Source organism: Aspergillus fischeri, genomic scaffold (genome assembly GCF_000149645.3).
Source record: "Aspergillus fischeri NRRL 181 1099437636264 genomic scaffold, whole genome shotgun sequence".
Lineage (NCBI taxonomy): Eukaryota > Fungi > Ascomycota > Eurotiomycetes > Eurotiales > Aspergillaceae > Aspergillus > Aspergillus fischeri.
In genome coordinates, this window is record NW_001509762.1 from 294844 (window position 1) to 313800 (window position 18957).

At 48.5% G+C, this 18957-nt stretch overlaps 9 protein-coding genes across 9 annotated transcripts; 3 read left to right on the forward strand and 6 right to left on the reverse strand.

Moving 5' to 3' along the window:
• Nucleotides 1-486: 486 nt before the first annotated feature.
• Nucleotides 487-1909, reverse strand: NFIA_073260 (monocarboxylate permease; the record flags this gene model as incomplete). The annotated part of the gene is made up of 5 exons (XM_001259307.1): nt 487-916; nt 986-1394; nt 1448-1622; nt 1676-1782; nt 1837-1909. 5 exons carry the CDS (start codon nt 1907-1909, stop codon nt 487-489), a joined length of 1194 nt encoding a protein of 397 aa, XP_001259308.1.
• A 1202-nt stretch (nt 1910-3111) lies between these two features.
• On the reverse strand, nt 3112-5761 carry NFIA_073270 (Zn(II)2Cys6 transcription factor; the record flags this gene model as incomplete). The annotated part of the gene is made up of 5 exons (XM_001259308.1): nt 3112-3159; nt 3207-4394; nt 4454-4895; nt 4972-5516; nt 5729-5761. The coding sequence occupies 5 exons, from the start codon at nt 5759-5761 to the stop codon at nt 3112-3114; spliced, it is 2256 nt and encodes a 751-aa protein (XP_001259309.1).
• Nucleotides 5762-6782: 1021 nt separating this feature from the next.
• On the reverse strand, nt 6783-7505 carry NFIA_073280 (putative integral membrane protein PTH11-like; the record flags this gene model as incomplete). The annotated part of the gene is made up of 3 exons (XM_001259309.1): nt 6783-7174; nt 7229-7278; nt 7489-7505. The coding sequence occupies 3 exons, from the start codon at nt 7503-7505 to the stop codon at nt 6783-6785; spliced, it is 459 nt and encodes a 152-aa protein (XP_001259310.1).
• A 1211-nt stretch (nt 7506-8716) lies between these two features.
• On the reverse strand, nt 8717-10571 carry NFIA_073290 (uncharacterized protein; the record flags this gene model as incomplete). The annotated part of the gene is made up of 2 exons (XM_001259310.1): nt 8717-8751; nt 9026-10571. 2 exons carry the CDS (start codon nt 10569-10571, stop codon nt 8717-8719), a joined length of 1581 nt encoding a protein of 526 aa, XP_001259311.1.
• Nucleotides 10572-11698: 1127 nt separating this feature from the next.
• Nucleotides 11699-13076, forward strand: NFIA_073300 (putative serine protein kinase; the record flags this gene model as incomplete). The annotated part of the gene is made up of 5 exons (XM_001259311.1): nt 11699-11874; nt 11928-12256; nt 12323-12547; nt 12642-12730; nt 12783-13076. 5 exons carry the CDS (start codon nt 11699-11701, stop codon nt 13074-13076), a joined length of 1113 nt encoding a protein of 370 aa, XP_001259312.1.
• Nucleotides 13077-13615: 539 nt separating this feature from the next.
• NFIA_073310 (uncharacterized protein) lies at nt 13616-14144 on the forward strand (the record flags this gene model as incomplete). The annotated part of the gene is made up of 2 exons (XM_001259312.1): nt 13616-13838; nt 14038-14144. The coding sequence occupies 2 exons, from the start codon at nt 13616-13618 to the stop codon at nt 14142-14144; spliced, it is 330 nt and encodes a 109-aa protein (XP_001259313.1).
• Nucleotides 14145-14468: 324 nt separating this feature from the next.
• Nucleotides 14469-15012, reverse strand: NFIA_073320 (uncharacterized protein; the record flags this gene model as incomplete). Its single annotated transcript, XM_001259313.1, has 2 exons — nt 14469-14695; nt 14781-15012. The coding sequence occupies 2 exons, from the start codon at nt 15010-15012 to the stop codon at nt 14469-14471; spliced, it is 459 nt and encodes a 152-aa protein (XP_001259314.1).
• A 663-nt stretch (nt 15013-15675) lies between these two features.
• NFIA_073330 (uncharacterized protein) lies at nt 15676-16037 on the reverse strand (the record flags this gene model as incomplete). The annotated part of the gene is given in 2 exon segments (XM_001259314.1): nt 15676-15753; nt 15765-16037. 2 exon segments carry the CDS (start codon nt 16035-16037, stop codon nt 15676-15678), a joined length of 351 nt encoding a protein of 116 aa, XP_001259315.1.
• Nucleotides 16038-17633: 1596 nt separating this feature from the next.
• On the forward strand, nt 17634-18473 carry NFIA_073340 (tyrosine-protein phosphatase; the record flags this gene model as incomplete). Its single annotated transcript, XM_001259315.1, has 1 exon — nt 17634-18473. The coding sequence occupies one exon, from the start codon at nt 17634-17636 to the stop codon at nt 18471-18473; it is 840 nt and encodes a 279-aa protein (XP_001259316.1).
• Nucleotides 18474-18957: the final 484 nt, after the last annotated feature.

The window sequence follows — 18957 nt, forward strand, 5'->3', positions numbered from 1 at the left end:
AATGTCCTTAGTATGGGGTGAAACAGGATTGGACTCCTCAAGCAGACAAAACAGTGACTCCAATTGCATGAACTTGTAGGAAAATCTCAAGGTTAATGCTAGAAAATTGTGCGGCAGTAGCCTCTGGACAACTTCGCCCAATTCACTTACACTCAACCTGTGACTGAGCGGCAACTTCCAAAGCCAACAATTGGCATACCCTAGATCACATGGAGAAATGGCAATACTACTCTCGAGGGCTCAAGACCATGTCAAAATGCAGCACCCGCCGTCAAGATGAAAGGTTTTATTTCCATCTTATGTCCAAGGTATATGTACACTCCCCTGATGCAAAAGCCCAACTGTTCGACTTCACATGCAAGGTAGTAAGGGGAAGAACAAGATGGTGGTAGACTTGGGCCTAGAGTCGAAATGATATACACAGCGGACCACGGTATAAAATAGAACCTAATCTCTTCCACAAATTACGCTCATCATTTGCCTCCATCACACCACAACGGCCACCCGAAATCCCGTCTGGTAAATTCGCGCAGCAAGGAAGAACAACATTCCAGCTGCTTCCATTACACCACAAAACACCATCAGTCCCGTGTACCTCCCGTCCCAGGCGGAGATCAGTCCCCCACCGATAGGATTACTAGTGAGATTGGCGACAGAGGTCACTGCGTACATGGCGCCGATCCGCACTCCAACCTTGGATACATCGGAGATCTGCGTGATCAGAGCCGGAGCCAGGGAGATGAAGGCGCCAGATGTCAGCCCAAAGGCCGCAGCGAAGAGGATGATGCCGGCGTTGGTGGTGACGGGGATCCAGATGGCCAGGACCACCACGGCTGTCAGCCCGGTCATGATGACCATGCAGTTATAGCGGCCCACTTTGTCGCCTAGCGCGCCGGGAATAATCCGGCCGAATAAACTGTCTTGCAGTCAGCCTATGTAATTTTCAAGAATAGTTCTAGCATTGGATGATGGAGATGGCACATACCTTGCGCCGTTGAGGATGGGCAGCATGTACAATGCTAGATCGTAGCCCATTCCCCGGTAGACTGCTTCGGAAATGACATAATTGATGGGCGGGAAGAGACCGAACGAAAACAGGAATGCCCCCATGGCAGTGAGACAGAACAGGGGCTCCGTGAACGGCATCAGAAGGTCCTTTGGGCTGCCTGGCTTGGGGTTAGGCGGCAGACGAGTCCGGACGGTGACATTGGCAACGGCCAGAAGGCCAAGGATGATGAACGCGGAGGTGCGCATAGTCCACGCAAAGCCAATCTCTGACAGGAGCTTGTTGATCATGATAGGAAAGACGACGCCGCCTAAACTGGACCCGCTGGCGACGATGCCGATGGCCAGTCCGGCCTTTCGACTGAACCATGTGCTTGAGGCTCCGAGGGCTGTCTACATTAGCGTGTGCTGTCAATTCTAATCCGCAAAGGGATGGACGAACCGGCGTAAAAAATACAACTGGCCCCGATACTGCTACAGATCCCCTGCGCCAACAGGAACTGGTAATATTCCTTGCAGAGCGAGGTCATCATGAGTCCGAACACGTGCATGAACGTCCCGATGAGCAGCGGGTACCGGGGGCCATGCACGTCGCAGATTTTACCTAGGATGGGGCCCTGTACCGCTCAGCCTCGAACATGGAACTTGGGAAGGAATACGGTGTACAAACCCCTAGGAACATGATAAAGACCTCGAAAGACGTGATCCATGCAATTGTGCTGGCGGAATACCCCTTCAGCTGGTGGGTCTCGTAATATGTCTGAAATAGCCCGATGCCTATATCCAGTTAGCATTTTTCGAAATACCTCTTGACCGTAGCCTATGTCTTACAATTCACCCAGCCAAAACTGACAAAGACACAGGAATGATCCGGCCACCACACTCCAAGCCTGAAGTCCTCCATCCAGGCGAGGACTCACACTGTGAGAGTCATCTATCTCCGAGACTTTCTTTTGATGCAACACTGGCGTCATTTCCTCCCCATCATTCGTCGTTTCCTGGCTCATGCTTTTGTATTGGAGCGGCGATAGCATTGGATCAAATTCACCAGAGAAGCACGATGTTATGGTTGTGGATTGGGAGATATTTATTTACACATGTGTCCATTCCTATTAGTGAAAGGAGCGTATCCATCCCTACCACGAGTTCATCAAGAGTGAGGATTATCTGCCATATCGGCCGTAACGTTAACAGAGACGTTGCCCGTCCCTAGATCGTTCTCGGAATCGTCCCATGTTCAGACAGTGAGAAGCCCAGGCAAACGGCCGTATGGAATATTGAACCCTACGGAGGAGGTAGGCAAAATTCGAACTTCAAGCTCATACGGCCGTAAGGATGGGGCCGCGGCGTAATTAGTGGGCTGACAACATGTAGGTTCATGGTTACGGCCGTAAGGGAGCGGGATAATCCGACACCAACGAACGCAATTATCCACTCTAACCCTAGATTGCAGGGTGGAATGAGGCCTTTTATCTGCGGCTGAGCAGCTTGGACACTGTTTACACAGGTTATCCGTAGGGTATCAGATTATGGATTAACGCCCTTCCGTGTTTGCTCCTGTCACTTCGAGCACAGAGTTCGGACCTTCAGTATGGCCCTCACCATCTACTAAGTATCCAGACCCACCTTTGCTATCTCCTAACCTGGCGTCAAGAACCAAAGATGAATCTTTTTTGAGCAAGGGCCGCAGGGTCCGCAAAGTGCTCAAGCCCGCCTATCCGACACCCACCGAAGTACACCAGTTCTCTCCATGTCGCCTGCCTCAGGGTGCAATCTCACTTGATCATCAATCATTAAGCTAGTTCCCTAGATAGAGAGGTACAGCCCAATACAACAAGCATCCATAGCTTCCATAGGTTCGATCAGTCATGTGACTCGGCGTGTGGACTTGCCCCTGTTCATGCACATCAATATTACTATAAAGCAAATTAACCAAAAAGCGTCTGGACGAACATTCCACCATAGTAGAAATAGTAGTGCAATACATGTTCAACAGAAACCGCATAGGGAGTTGTTCCAGTTCAAGCTTGGATCAGCTTCTAGCCTGCGTCGAAATAGACTTCATTAATTCAGGGGGTCGCTATGATGCCCAGCAAGTTGTAGGTTTTAGAATGTACTATCCATGGCATTATGATGAAGTGTGTCCCACTCTGACTGTTTGCCGTTAGCGAGTCCTGAAATGTAAAGTATAGGAAACTTACCCAGTCAAAATCCACAAAAGACGATAGTATACTATGCTCGGGTAGATCGATATTGGTCAAAGATTTACTGGAGTGCTCTAGTGGAAGCAGCCATGGTTCACATCCAGATGCAACATACCCAGTGAGGCCTGTCTGCTCCATCCCGCCATGGAACAGGGAATTGCCGACCATATCGGTCATCGGTCCACTTTCTTGCAGGTGGTCCTCGAGACTTGTGCTTTCTGGTGGTCTGATTCTGAAAGACGAAAACGGCCTATTGCTCTGGACCGGCACGCGAGCGCGTCTCATACGCCGATAGACATCAATGCGATCCCGCAGCGCTGTCAGAATAATCCGAGCTTTGCGATTCTGACTGGTCAGATTGCGGTCCTCCTCCAAAGCCGCCACGGTTGTGGTCTCGTAAACGTAATCCAGACACGGCCAGATTCGGTCTGCCCCTGGACTGGTGGGCCGCAAATACACCTCTAGTAATAGCAACATCGAGACGTGGTACTGGTGGTAGGCCTGGCTGTACCAGGCCCACAACTGCAGCTGAGGCATGGTTTCCAACGCTATGGAGCTTTCCAATTGTTCTATTCCCGTGCTCACGACCAGCTGCCGCAGCCGGAGCGGGGGCTGTACGTTCAGGGCGCGGTAGAACTGGTGGAGAACAGCCGTGTAGAGTCGGTTGATCAAGAGAGTCATCAGATGCTTAGCCGCTATCTGTAACGGTGTTAAATTGGTCTGGCTAAAGATGGGGTCGTATTGGGACTCCATGTGTTGCCGGAAGATTTCGATCTCTCGCAGGGCCTGGGACAGGGGCAGCTTTTTCTGCTCCAACTGCAGTCGCGCTAGAAGGCACTTCCGCTGCATTTCCTGACACTCGAACCGAATGCGTGTATACGTCATCTCTGTCCACACCAGTGGATCACCGTCCGCCCCGGCTGCTATCTGCTCATCATCCAGATTGACGGGTAACTCCACCGAAAAGTCTTCCGGCCGGATGGCCACCCGTGGACCTTGCACTTCGGCCGTTCGGAGGTCAAGGAAACAAATCTGGTACCATACCAACCGACGGACGTGGCTTTCAACTGCCGAGTATTGCGACTCCTTCGGATCTCGGTGTAGGCCCAGGGATTCCGCCAGGCGCACTGCCATTCCCACAAGGGCCGAGTGCGCCCGGGAAATCTCGCTGCGGCACATGGGAATCTGCACCTTTCAGCAACGAATTCGCTTGTATAGGGCACAAGCTAAAACAGGGGCCATACCAGATATAGAACAAAAGCCTGGAGCGTCTCCAGTCTGGTTGTCGAGAGTAATCGCGCATTCTTGAGGGCATCTTCTGTTTCGCATTGCAGTTGATTCTGAAGGATCTGCTGCGGAGTGCCAAACTGATGCAAGACCCGGGATGTTGACATGCTCACCAATGCGATGAAGAGCATGGAGCAAATCAGTGCTCGCAATGATGCAAGCGGTCTCCGTCCCGTATCAAGTGCTTCCCAGAATGTCCTGTAGCGCCGCTCAAGGCCAGGTCGATGCGCAATGCGAACGATGGGATGCACCGCCTCCCAGTATTGCTTTAGGAGGGCGTCCGCCATAGTTCGCCGTGAACCCCAATCAATTATGAATGAATTCGAACAAGGTTGACTGAAGAACGAGACCTGACTGAGGCAGAATGAAGCAGGGACCAGGGCCAAAATAGAGATCTTTCTCGGCAGCACTGAGATGATACCGGCGCGGAGTGCGCAGTGCAGTTGGGTTTCCTGTTTCATCTAGAAAGGCGGACAGCTGAGGAAACAAATTCGAGCATATCAGAAGGACCGTCAAAGAAAGCAGCCAAGTGGCGTAGATGGTGTGGATGCCTACCTCATCTGCCATCTGCGGGTGGAAAAACCCTCCCACCCGCTCGTTTACGCGCATTTTACCAAATCGGAATCCCAAGTCATATAGATCGTCATCCGAGTCATCATCTTCCTCATGATCGTATGCTGCATCCTGAATCCCCAACAAAGCTAATTCAAGTGAGGTGACGAGCATATCATCCTCGTCTTCCTCTGGCGATGCCGGCCCCAGTTTGGTAGATTTGGCGATTTCCGTATCTCGCTCAAGGCACTTCTCCAGCAATGCCGTCTGTTCTTTGAATACAGCGAGTTTTTTGTGGACGCTATACTGCGAGTCCAGCCGCAAGAAAGCGCATTCCCGGCCGGCTCGGGCGCAGTTAGAACAGGGCTGTTGACGGTTGCATTTCAGCTTGCGCTGGCGACATGCGAGGCAGGAATTGATGCGGCGGTTGCGGCGCCGAGGGTTGTCAACAGCTAGTTGCTCGGGCTTCTCCGTGACAGGTCATGCTGAGATCTTTGCGGGCTTTGGTTGTATTTGCCCATAGATGAAATATCAAAATGTTCTTTGGGCTGCTCACCAGATAGACCAGGTAGCATGTGCCTCGCTAATCCCTTAGCTGATTAGCTGCAGGCTTGCAGCGGGGATATTGGCTAATAGAATCCATAATACAGTCCCAGGTTAACCCCTCCGTATCAACATACTAAAAAAAAAGAGATCGGGTGAGCAAAAAACATATAAGCGCTTGGATTTGCTGGTGGTCACCCACCTAATTACTTACTAGCTAATGCGTGGCTTAAACATGATTAATACCCTAGTAGGTACCCTTACTAGTGATATGGGGTGATGCTGCTTTAATAAAGAATAATAATTAATATAAGTATAGCACAGCTATGATAAGGGCTTACTTCTGGTAATGAGGGCTTATGCCTGGTGATGACATGGTATATAGACAAAAATGACTCACTAGATATTCCAAGAGCAGATGTAACATCTCTGCGTTCCCAATCATTCCGTTTTTAAGAACACACTCTCTTCATTGGTGAAAGGCACTAAGCCTTATGGGTATCCTACCTGAAGCTGTGGGAATGATAGATATGCTCCAGGCACTGGTGGTGGTAAGTCTGTATACCCTTTAGATAATCACTGCTATTAACACTTTCAGAATAATACAAATACTGAAATCCCAGAAATTGTATCAGATGCAAAGAGATTTATCCTCATGGACATCTCTATAACTAGTGCTGCTCCACTGCAACTTTACTTTTCTGGATTGGTATTTTCATCTGAACAAAGTGGTTTTCGAAAGATGTACAGCAATATCATTCCAAAATGGATATGTCCATTCCTACAAGTGGAAGCCACATGGAGGCCCAATCTGACGACACTCACGGGCCACTCAGATCAGACGAGGTTAACTCAGTGGCCTTCTCTTCTGATGGATCAACCCTGGCCACGGGTTCAACTGACCACACCATAGAGGGTCATCCTCTTCCAGCCTTGGAGGTCTTTAAGCTAACTCATCCTCATGATGGTTGACTAGCAAATTCTGATCTGACTTTCGACCGTGATTTGATTACTCAACGCAAGCGCGCCGATGCAAAGCTCGGGCATAATATCCCAGGATGAGGTTAAGGGATTTGGTCTCTGGACGCCGACCGCTATCCTTGCTTTATATGTGTGTCTGGTTGCAAAGTGGCATGGCTACTATAACTTCATGTCCTTTTATTTTCTCTGAAATATCTCATAATACACTCGCTATGAGCTTCCTTTTGGCATCGGACGCAACGGGGTCTCTTCGCCTTCATGATGAACCTGCTGCTCGAAATACTGGTCCACTTGAATGGCATTGCGACTTATTGACTGTAACTCTGTGACCTGATCGCGCGCTTTGGTGGCAGAGGCTTCTGAGTGGTAGTCCATCTGCGCGCCGCTCCTGTTGTAGATGCGGGCCCAAGGTCGATGGGATTGCTCTGCGCCCCGATAGGGCTGGGAATTCGAGTTGCCCGTACAAGAAGGCTGTCCAGGCGCAAACCATTTGAGGTTCCAAAGCATGGTCACTCCTGCGCGATAGATTATAGGCAGATTGGCACAGAAGATTCCGCCTAGCGGCTCCCAGGCGGAGAGGATCCCCAAGGGCACCCCAGCCCCTGCATCGTTAGACGGGTGAAGGGTTATGGAGAGATGATAATAGACGGACTTACATGTAAAATTGGACGAACCCTGCGTGATTACGACAGAAAGACGGGCAGCACTTGGTTGTGCGTGGTCTGTAGATACAAAAGCATGGTCTTTCCGCGCTACACATTAGTGCCTTAAATATCCTAGACAGGCTATATGCAGTTTATTCTAGGGCAAATTCTGTAAGTTAAACTTATCGCAGTACTTTCATACACCAGATAAGTAGATAAAAATATTTAAACCCACCCACTTTCTTCTAAACAGAAACTATATCTCATATAACTCAGAGATAAGGGACATACATGAAACCAAATTAGTACTAGATTTCCTAGCAGACAGAAAGACACACTCCAGGTAGCTTATTACAGGGAGCTGAAGCACTTCCAGAGCCAGGTCTCCTAATATAAACAGCCCACTTCCAGCTCATATAAATATCAAAAAAGACAGGCAGCCTTTCAAATCCAAAACTCCATCAGGTAAGGGGAACAGGAAGTCTACACTACTATCTCTGACCCAAGAACTAGTGTCCAGTCAATTAGTGGTACCTGGAGAAATCATGAGGATCAGTAGGCAGCAGCATTTATTTGCATTTTAGGTGGAGAATGCAACCTTCTAATATGCAAAGGCTATTCACATCACTCCAACAGAAGAGCAATACTGTCCTGACGAGATAGAACGAATATTGCCGGTGATGATTCGGAATCATCCCCCACTTCTTTAGGTTCAAAATTCAAGGATGGCCGCTGCCTGTATGTCATCTTTGTCCTTTATAAGTCATAGACTAAAGTCTTGAAGCATATTCTCCAGACATTCATCTCAAATGGTCACTAACATAACACGTGTAATTCAATCATTGATTTTGACTACACGTGACAGTAGACTTGTTGACGCATGGATCTTCAGCACGTGTGAGCTCGACCAGATCCTCGTACCGAAAAGTATATATATGTACATAAAAGCGAAATTGAAGCTTCCTCCTCCCCCTTCTAGCTAGAGTACCTCTAACCTCCCACAACCAGCGTTTTACCCGATTCCTCGCCAACTGCAACCCAACAGCATACCGTTACTCCCAACAATAGATAATGAAGAAGAAATCTGGTGCTAAGATGCTGTTACCAAATCCTGTGGAGTACTTGACGCAGCAGGGTTGCAGATAATAATCAATAGGGGGTTTTTCAGAAGCTTTTCGTCTGCTTTCACTATATTACGCCCGAGACAAACAGTACATGACAAGCATGCATCTTCCTGAAGCACAAATGTCGGTCGCAGTCTATGATGCCTATCATTGTTCAGCGCTATTGATAGCAGTTGGTGAAATTGGCTTTTCCCCGGAAGACATAGAAATATACAGTCGGAGTCTGTCTTTCTCGTAGCGAGAATAGCCGCTGAGAACAAGAAAGGCCAGCCATTAAGATCGGAAGACGGCGAAACCGGCCTGAGGGGGCCGTCAGCAGACTCAGGTCTGACTGGAACTGGAAAGGAGTCCTTTGTGGGATGCGGGCAAGGATCAGCTAATGCACCGTTTCTCGTGAGTATAAGTAGAGCACTGAGAGCGTCGAAGACATAGTTACGCCGCGAGTCTTGGTCTTCTAAGGTGATGACTGTGGAGATTTCCAATGCATCTCTGACCGCAACGGTTGTTCTAATGTCGACGATTCTAGAGGCCGGGGTGTGTGGATGTCTGAAAGTAATGCCCGGGGCCAACGCCCATTCGTCCCAGTTAAGTGAGAGACAATCAGGCTGCTTATGGGGAAAAACAGCGTCCTGTCGCTGGATTTCGGAGTATGCTAACTGACCGGGATAAATAGCGAATATCTGACCGTCGCGAGTGAATGCTTCATCTTCAAACAACATTCGGATGGATAGGGTAATGCCGTCGGCGGATTTGGCGACGCTCCGCGAATCATGCTTCCTTCTAGGGTATTCACCGAAAAAGCAAAGATCACAGAGAGTTGCCCAAATCTGCGGCAGACTTATATTTGGCCAAGGATTGTTTGAGAAACGTAGACGCCTCCGACCACCGTCCCGGCCTTCCTTGTGGATTTCGTCAATCCGGTCTAATTGCAGAGTAGGCACGCTGAAATCGTCGACTGAGATGTGACAGGAAATGAGCGACATGGCGAGCATGATCACGGCCTCCATTAAATCCGCTGCGAAGTGTTTGACATCTCCAAGGAGGTCATTGAAGCATTGAAAATCGCGCAAATCCTCTTGTGCTTTGCTCGATGACAGTGACTCTAGCATTGCGGCCTCTAATTGTGTAGTCAACTTGACACCAAGGTATCCCAAGACCCTCGCAATTGCCTTGGGCCGTTGATCTTCACTGACGATTGAGAGAAATTGGTGGCGCTCGGAAGCGCATACAAACACGCGCGCAAAATATCTCACAAAGCAAAGGCAGAATGTGGGGTAAAATGATGGTGTAACTTTGGCAGACTTTTCGATCTCAGGGCGGATTGCATCCTTCAGTAGATATCTTCCTTGGATGCTTCTTTGCAATTTCCCCGCATCATCCCTCGGTTCAAGGGAGAAACGAAGAGCACTTGCCAACGACTCCGTGTTTGACGATATGTCAGATGGCCCAAAATGAACGACCAATTTTCCACTCCTACCAGCGGTCTCCCATAAGGCCGTAGCACCGCAGATGACTGTGCAGCCCATGCCCAGTATCTGAACAGCAAATGTTGCTAGCCAGGCAACTCGACCATTGATCCGAATATGGAGAGATTCATTGCGACTGGCAGACCAGCATAATTGACGAACAGAATCTACCCATTCCTTCATACCCACTGAATCCTGCATGATCTCTGGTTGCCATTTTTGAAACTCCTGCAGACTGAATGTTTTCTTCATCTCGACAGTAATCGCGATATGTATATTTTCCATGATTGCATGGAACCCACTATCTATCATAATGGGTGCCACGTATTTCACGACCGTGTTCAACGAATCCACGGTTGGCAAAGTGTCAGTTGTGCACCCATAGTAGACTAATAGTTCCTGGAGTCCTTCACTGGCTTTAAAAGTGGATACGCCCGCCGAGAGAGCATTCAGGAGTAAGAGGGTGGCACACCCAGCTCGAGTCTTGGATAGCTCGTATGCAACATCAGCATGACCCCATCCAACGCTCAAGGCTTTGGCGAAGATTCCCGACCGAGTAACACTGCGTTTCTGCATCGAGCGCGCAACGATCGTTTCTTGAGTACGAGTGATTGGAATGGACTTTCCAAGCTGCAACGATGCAGCCACCGCCAGAACATCGACGTTGCCATCTGAAAGGGCCTTCAGTAAACGACCGGTGGTGTTCATGACAAGGCTGCCGCCTGTGAAGACGTCCCCCTGGAAGGTAAAGCCAACTTGGGACATTTCCGTATTCAGAATACTCGTCAGGGTCCTGCTTGACGCAATGGTGGAAGAGAGTCTACCCCCAGATGTGGTGCTGTCGAGTGAAGGTAGCAAGCGGGGGTTATCGACATACTTAATGCACCGCCTCCTCAGCGCCAGCAGAGACTCATATCCAAGTTTCAAATCACAAGCCAACAGCACATCTCAACACAGCCGCGCGAGATGTCTCTGCCTACTGATTGGATGACGCCTCTTGGCGGCGCGTAACACTGTCTCGCGAAACGCCTCCCATGTTGCTCTCTGCGTTGTTGCTATCAGCTGGCACTAGATGGATCCATTCCAATACGTGTTGAGCCAGAGGCTTCTGTAATAGTGATGGTTGCACTGCATAGATCCTGAGCCTTGGAGGTAGACAGAAAGATGAAGTTTTGTTGACGAGAACACAACATATGCTCCCGCTGGCCCTATATAGGAAGCTGACTGCCCCAGATAGAAATACGAAACAGATTTCGAACCCCTGGAATGGGAAGATCTGGAGTGGGTCGAATTTCCATTTCCAGGAGCCGATGGTAGCGAGAATCGACGGGTTGACACCACCCCAGATGACAACCTACTCACAGTGTTTCCACGGATTTCGACGGTAGATAGTGATCGACGCGATCCTTTGACTTTCACTATTCAAGTTAGGAGGTCGTCATCGGTTTGCGTCGCTGCTGGGCGAGAATTGGTCCTACAGATTGCAGGACCTATACCTAGGAGGGCGGCTTCCGGTCGATCTCAGAGAAGATCAGTCACCGAGAACGCTAAAAATAGACCTTTTTGAGGTAGAAGAGTGCAGCAAAATGCATGATACAGAATGAGCCACAAGAATAAGATGGGCTCCCATGGGCTTACTGAGTGGGTCATCACCCCGACGGCGATTTGCAGACATAACAATAGGGCGGTACGGAGTGCTGTGACGCTGGTCTTCGACTAGAATATATGTGGCGTGAAGAGGCGAGGAAGATAAGTTGGCAAAGATCGGTCGGAATGTGGCAGGGAGGGTCGCATAAATGCTTATTGGTTGAGTTTCTCAGAAAAGGGACCGACCACGATTTTTGAACTTCGAACTTCCTGATACTTTCCATCCTGAGAATTTGTCCTTGACTATGGCCCGCCAACGACGATTTGAGCGCATCTATGATGATGTAGAACCAGTGGAAGAATACAGACTTGGAGGTTACCACCCGGTGCTTCTTAGAGATATTCTCCATAGCCGGTATAAAGTCATCCGGAAGCTTGCTTACGGTCAATTCTCTACCGTTTGGCTCGCAAGGGATCTCGAGTAAGGCCCCCAGGAGATGTCCCAAAGGGCCCACAAATTAATATAATTCCTAGAAATTCTTCTTACGTCGCTGTGAAGATTCTCAAGGCCGAAGCTTCCATTCTAGAGGGGCCCACAGAGCTGAGCATCTTAGAGGCCATCCGAGCAAACGCCCTCCATTGTCCAGGTGGCCAACATGTCGTGCAGATTCTTGACTCATTTAATCACGAAGGTCCAAACGGGGCTCACCTTTGCCTTGTGTTTCCGGTTATTGGGGGGGACGCACAAGCCCATGCACGGCTGCTTCCAGAGAGGCGTTACCCATTACCAGTGTCTAAATCTCTATCAAAACAAGTCACTCAAGGTCTACAGTTTCTCCATGGCTGCGGCATTGTTCATGGTGGTAAGTGCTGGATTAGCTATATAGCAAATGCACTTTTATAGAGATCCCTTCTTTAACTGGCTCCAGATCTCCAACTAGGAAACATTATTTTTGCAGTGTCGGCTGCTGATATTGATGATGCATTGAGCCAGCCTAGCACTACTCTTTGCAAGGTGAAGTGGAGGAATGGAGTCAAACGCGACCAGAGTGCCCCAAGACATCTTTACATTCCCGAGCCGATAATCGATCGTTCATTAATTAGTGGCCAACCTGGGCATAAAGTTTTGGTAGCAATCACTGATCTGGGAGGAGGTGCGTGGAGCTCCAGAAATCATAGCAGAAACGACTGACTAACCTTCACTAAAAGCTGTATGGCATGACAAGGCACCTTCACGACTACCAAGAGTCCCTCGAGCACTGCGTGCTCCGGAACTTATCTCTGGGAGATCTAACGTTTCAGATATTAGAACAGAGATTTGGAATCTAGCCTGTCTAGTAGGTGTCTATTTGTATCCTTCGAACTTAGCAACATACTGACGATGTTTAGATCTTCGAGCTCATCTGTGGGGAGCCACTCTTCTGCTTAAGCACGTTCGGACTATCGACTAAGCAAATCGACGAGGAGCACCAGCAAATGGTAGAAGATATTGTTAAACCTGCACTTGACCAAGAGGCTGCGATATCTGAGTTTGCAGCATACTTAGACATGCGCACACATGGTCGACTCGGTGATGATGTTCTGCCATTGGCTAGGATACTCCGCCACTCCATGCTGGTCGAGCCAGAGCATCGGAAAGATGCGTTCGAGTTGCTCAGTGACCCGTGGTTTAAAGCTATTTGAACTAGATGGGGCTCGTCTGTGACTCACAGCAGCCTGTAAATAATGGCATTTAGTAAGAAAGATATGATGTGAAATGACCTGAGCGACCGAAGCGCTGATAAGATATACTAAAAGGAACCCTGGAGTATCATGGGAGCCAGCCTTGCAATGCTGTAGTGAGACTATTGAACTCTGTCGCCTGATTAAACCGGGAGTGAATGAAGAGTGTAACTGACTGGGGCCTTCACTGTCTCTGTTTACCTGATTGGTCGCGAAGGAACTGAAGTCAGGATTCTGAGCCTGATGAAAGAAACTGTTCTACGTCCTGCCAGCCCATACTTACTCTGAGCAACCAATGAATGGGACAACACCGTCGCAGCTACCTAAGCGTTGGTAGATAGCTTGCTCATGTTGGAGGGATTCGATATTTGCTTCCACTTCTTCCTCACTGCTTGTGCTCTACCTGAGAGGTAGCTTGATGGCAAACAGCCCTTGATGGACTACCAACCCGGTTCTTCCAATCCCGATTTGATCCTGGGGAAAGAACTAATAAGTTCGACATGACGGGTGACATGAAGGTCTCCCAGATAATCCTCACTTCCCTCGCAGTCGCTGTCAGCAGCACAGCCGCCATCAAATTCAGCACCGGCGAGCAAATAACCTGGGACGAGAACTACGCCGTCGCCTGGAAAGAAGACAAAGATCCGTGTCGTAATGACCACCTGCTTGCCCCCGTCTACCAGAACCGATGCAAGCGCAACTTTTTCATTGATAGCGTGCCTTGTTAGTCTAATCTTGCTCTGTTAGATATGTCGGGCTTACATAGTATAGACCACCTTGCGAATTGTGGCACCAATGACTTTGGCTTATATAGGAGTAATGACGGTTCGCGAGTTGATGGTTGTACGAGGGTAGCCGATCAGAAGATTGGCTGTGACCATGTTGCTGCGTATGTGCATGATGTTATCTAGCACTGGGTCAGTGGGAACTGATGGTGTTCCTAACGGAATTGTAAGTGGTTCTCGTGTTTACGAAGATAGTTCTAATAGAACAGAACCTGACGATTTGCCAGATGAGGACGTGGCATAGGCTAGCTTCCACACTGAAACTAGGGATCTTCGAGCAGTTCTCTTACCAGGCTGATTATGTAACTATGGATGTTAGCAAGGGTCTCGAATACTATCTGTTTTTGTTATAGTGTCCTTTCATTTACATAAGGTGGCAGAATGAGGAGAGAGTACTACAGTTCTGGACCGCAGCTAAAACAGATGCTGGAGACGAGCAAGGGGACAAATGCACAGTTGAGACAGACGTGCCAAGGAATATGACTAGAGGTAGATGGTGTCAATCATACACCCTGAACGTGACTTGTACCGACAGCATCTATTAACCAATATCTATCGGAAGCATGTATCATATGCTCAGTACACCAGGAAACACGACAAAAGGTAATACCACGTCCAGCTTTTCGCCTCCGTCGCCCTGCCAATTAAAACCAATACCACGCTCATTTTCCCGTGCCCTGACAACTCGCTCCCACAAGCGACCACCAACACCTTGTAAGTTGGGACCCAAGATCCGCAGAGTCCAAGGCTCAGGCTTAATGATAAGCCCGCTCCGCTCAGAGGCCATGCTCGACGCTGCACTTCATAGAATAGAATCCGCGGCCCCAGTTCGAAGCACAATTGTCCCCACCGTAGACAACAGTCTGCGCGGCGCCCTTACAGTGCGGCTGGGTGTAAAAGGTGCAGATGCACTTTCCGTTCGGGAACGTGCAGTCAGCAATATTCACGCTGTTGGAGCCGGTCCAGACGTAGTCGTAGCAGGAAAAACCGGGGCTTGGATTGATCGAGGCCATGTAGTCGGAGCAGCCGCCGTCAGAGTAGTAGTTGACCTTGAGAGTGGCCGCCGTAGCGGCGGTAATGAAAGTGGCAATGGCCCAGGGTGAGAGATGCATTTTGTGGATGGAGGATAAGGTAGTTTTGATAGTTATGTGAGACTCTTGCGGGTGGTGAGATGATGGTCTAGCAAGTGATTAATAGAATGCTTTGATTGTGATGTTCCTTTGAATGTAGCAGGGAGATTCTACCCTTATATAGCTCATCCCAATCGTTACTCTATAATATCGTCGGTGTATCTGAGTTCTTCATGTATAGTTCTCCACCATGTGTCAGCATTACTATAAGTCTCCATTAAATTGTGGTCTGGTAAAAAGATCCCTAAACGGGAAAGGGTCGCATTTCTTCAGCATTATCAATGAGACATGCATGCCAGGATAAGTTTCCGTTTTCGACTGAGCGTATTCTGTTTATACATTTTATGGACTGGTAATAAGGTTACCTGCCTATTTCAATTCAAGTTATGCTTATCACTAACCTTAGTTTTATGACAAAGTCTTAGCTAACTAGTATGTGAGCATTTTCAACTGCAATTTGATGTGGATCCTTTACCGACAGTAACAATGACTTTTTCTGTTTCGTCCCTCTTGATACATTTTGACTACTGTGGACTATCTTCAAGAGAATCACTCTAAATGGAAAGGGCTATACTACAAGTTTTATCACGTCCAAATCTTCACCGTTCCCTAGCCCTGCTGACCATATCATGACCAATTAATCAATTATCCTCGACTGTCCCAAAAGTAAGATTGTTGCTTGGCCCAGGCTGGACTGTACTTCTGGTACCTAGCACATTCGTCCTAGTGGAAACGTAAATATCCAACATAAATTGAGGAATAAGTTGCAAAATGTGAGCACTTAGGATCGGATCTTGTCCAGTCCTGAGCTGTGGAAGATTGTTTCTCGTCAGCTGGACGACAATGTCTCTCGGGCCCCGATCGTTCTCTGCTGTCGAGGCATACACTTCGATGACAGTCGCGGCAAAGGAATGTTCGTTCGCGGTGTTGAGGAAGGTCTTCTCAAAGCGTTCCTTCGCCTTAGCTTTTAGACCCTCGATCTGAAAATAGTCGCCTTGGGCGTACATCTGAGCGGGAAAGTGTGACAGGAGCAATCACTGGGGCGGTCTCTTCTTTCGTGTCGGCGGTGGGAGATAAATACGTTGCTGTCACCAGTTCTACTGTTTCTGGATGAGTATCGCAAGTATAATCGTCTGTGTAGACGAATTGCAGCATCTTTGCCACCAAGGTCGCGTCCCGGACGTTTATTTCGATTTCTCCTTTGTCTCCCTATAGGTAAGAATGTTGTCAGCTTATTTCAAATATTCCTGGGCTTGTATACAAGCACAATAGTACCTCAAACTTTCCCTTACAGGCAGCCTCAAATTAGATTGACAGAGGACAGACCAATGACTCGATAAGCTGGGAAGACCTTGTCGCCGCAGATGATGGACAGGTCGCTGTATGCAGGGTTCAGAAATTGGCTGGTTTTATTTTCAGTCGACCTTTGCAACTTGCACGAGAAGAGTGTATCTTTCAGTACTTATGGACAAGCCCCTTCACCTAACAGCAGCCTCATCATCCGCTGCATCACAACGCGTCAAATCAACCAACTTCTCATCATCAGTATCTGTTTCGGTGGGCTCTGAGACTCTTGGCCTCTTGATAAGCGTTCTTTTTGCGATCCATTTCGAGAAGGCTGGTAAATTCTGCCCCATAGAGAGGAGGTAAATGAAACGAGATAATGGGAGTGTGAGAGTTGGGCCTGGCTTTGACGTAGTGCGTTGTAAGAGTATATTCACAAGTTCTCGGCTAGTGTCTCACCTTTTCTAGTTTGAACTCAGCCTGATAGCCCTAATCTTGCAAATCACTGTTAACAGAATAGCAGCCTCCGCATATGTTCATCTACATTGTATACTGTGTTGTTTCTAGTACTTTCGTGGTTACTGCAGTCATTGTGATAGAAAGTTCTCTCAGCTCCTGACTAGGGCGAAATGGATTGTAGGAGATATCGTACTATCTGTCGAATTAAAACAGTTTATTATTCGTTAACTCATACGTCGAAGGCAACAATCTTTTGAGTTAATGTTAAAGGACGTCAAGGACGTCGCCCCAAAGTGTCCCCAGTTTGCGGGACGGTCCACGTAACTGTTTACATTGTGGAAGATGCGATCAGAACCTTTCGGAATAGACAAACTCGGGGCTGGCTACTGAAGATATTCGCAGTCAGCGAAGGGTGGACAAGCGATATCTGTCAGGCTTCTGTATGTATTTCCACATTCTTCTGTACGTCATGGTCAGCAAGGGGGACGATCATATCTCCGACAACATAAGGACAGAGATGATGAACACCGTGTAACGACAGCTTCAACATCATCATGATACGCAGCCAGTTTTAGTAGGACTTTCTCTGACGTCGAGGGATCCATTATCCTGAGACTATGAATCTGACGCGTGCAGGGTACGTCAATCAAGACTGCTGCTGAGTATAAGCAGGTCGAGGGGTTGAATCCCATTCCTTCGCACCGACTGCCACAAAGAAATCAGTGAGGTGGTACAAAATAGTTAGAGAGGACCTTCAAAAGCTAGGGGTGTATAAAGGTCGGCGCAAACTGCTGGACTGGACCAGATTTCAGCACTTCATCTGCAGCACCACAATTACACTCATAAACGAATCCAACAACATGAAAGAGAACCGTCATCTTTGTGCAATCAAGGGAAAGCTCTGGGGTTCGAGCCAGGAACCAGAACAGGAGTCTTGCTGTCCTCAGATCCTAGGCTTATTCAACTTCCGAGACGTTGGAGGCTACGAACTGGCCGGCAACAAATCCGTGCGAAGAGGATATCTCTTCCGCTCAGCCAATCTGAGGAACGTCTCCCAAGCTGGACTTCAGGCCTTGCGAGATCACTTCGGTATCAGAGACATCTTCGACCTCTGTTCAGACAAAGACTCCAACAAGACAACCATTGCCATCGAAGGCATTACCATACATCATGTTCCCGCCATAAGTTGGGAAGCTAGCCGAAAAACACTCCTTGAACATTTCAACCGGCTTCCTCACGACGTAGTCGAAGGTTTCATGGTGATCTATGAGCACTACTGTACCGTGTCTGCCCCTGCGTACAGAGCCATACTTGCACACATCCGGGATGGGTTCGACCTCCCACTTCTTGTTTACGACGCCTTGGGAAAAGACGAGACGGGAGTCTTCATTGCGGTTGTCCTCAAGTTGCTGGGTGTGTCGGATGAAGATATCATCGAGGAGTACCACCGTTCTGAGGCTGAAATTGAGGGACTGATACCTGAGGAGAGTGCGAGACTTCCCGGTCTTTCGATCTTTGATGATTGTCCACCTGAGAACCTTGAAAAACGCTTCCTGGCACCAAGAGAGGTCATGAGAGCGTTCCTTGTGTACCTTGACTTGACGTATGGTGGAGGCGAAGGATACTTGAGGTTTCTGGAATTTGTCGATGTTGAGATCGAACTCATCAAGAACAATCTTATCCAGAGCAAGCCTGTGTGAGGGCTTTTTTATACCTAGGATGAAACTTATGTTCGTTCTCGCTATGGTCACCCACTTACATGATTGTTCTTTGACGGTTCGACCGGACCACACCAGCCCATTCATTCGATCCATCACGAGTCACGTAGTATCCTTGACTACTGTCATCTGCATATGAGCCATAGTTGATCGGTCGATCTTGGTCGCTAAGAGGATTGCCAAAGTCAGTCGACAACTCGTCATTTTGACAGTTAGATTGGACAAAGCAGGTAAACAGTGCCTAGTCGTTCACCAAACAACTTGCCTCTTATTTAGGTACCTTTGGGCAACACTGACATCCTCTTTCTTTCTAACATCCGTCTTCATTCAAATATTCAAACCCAGACTCATTCTTTGGCGCAGGATCTACAGCTACGATGCCAGAAGGTAAGAAACCTGCAATCTTTAGATACGCCAAATTCAACGTTGAAGCCCTATGTCGCCTGGCAAGTGCCCTGCGACTGCT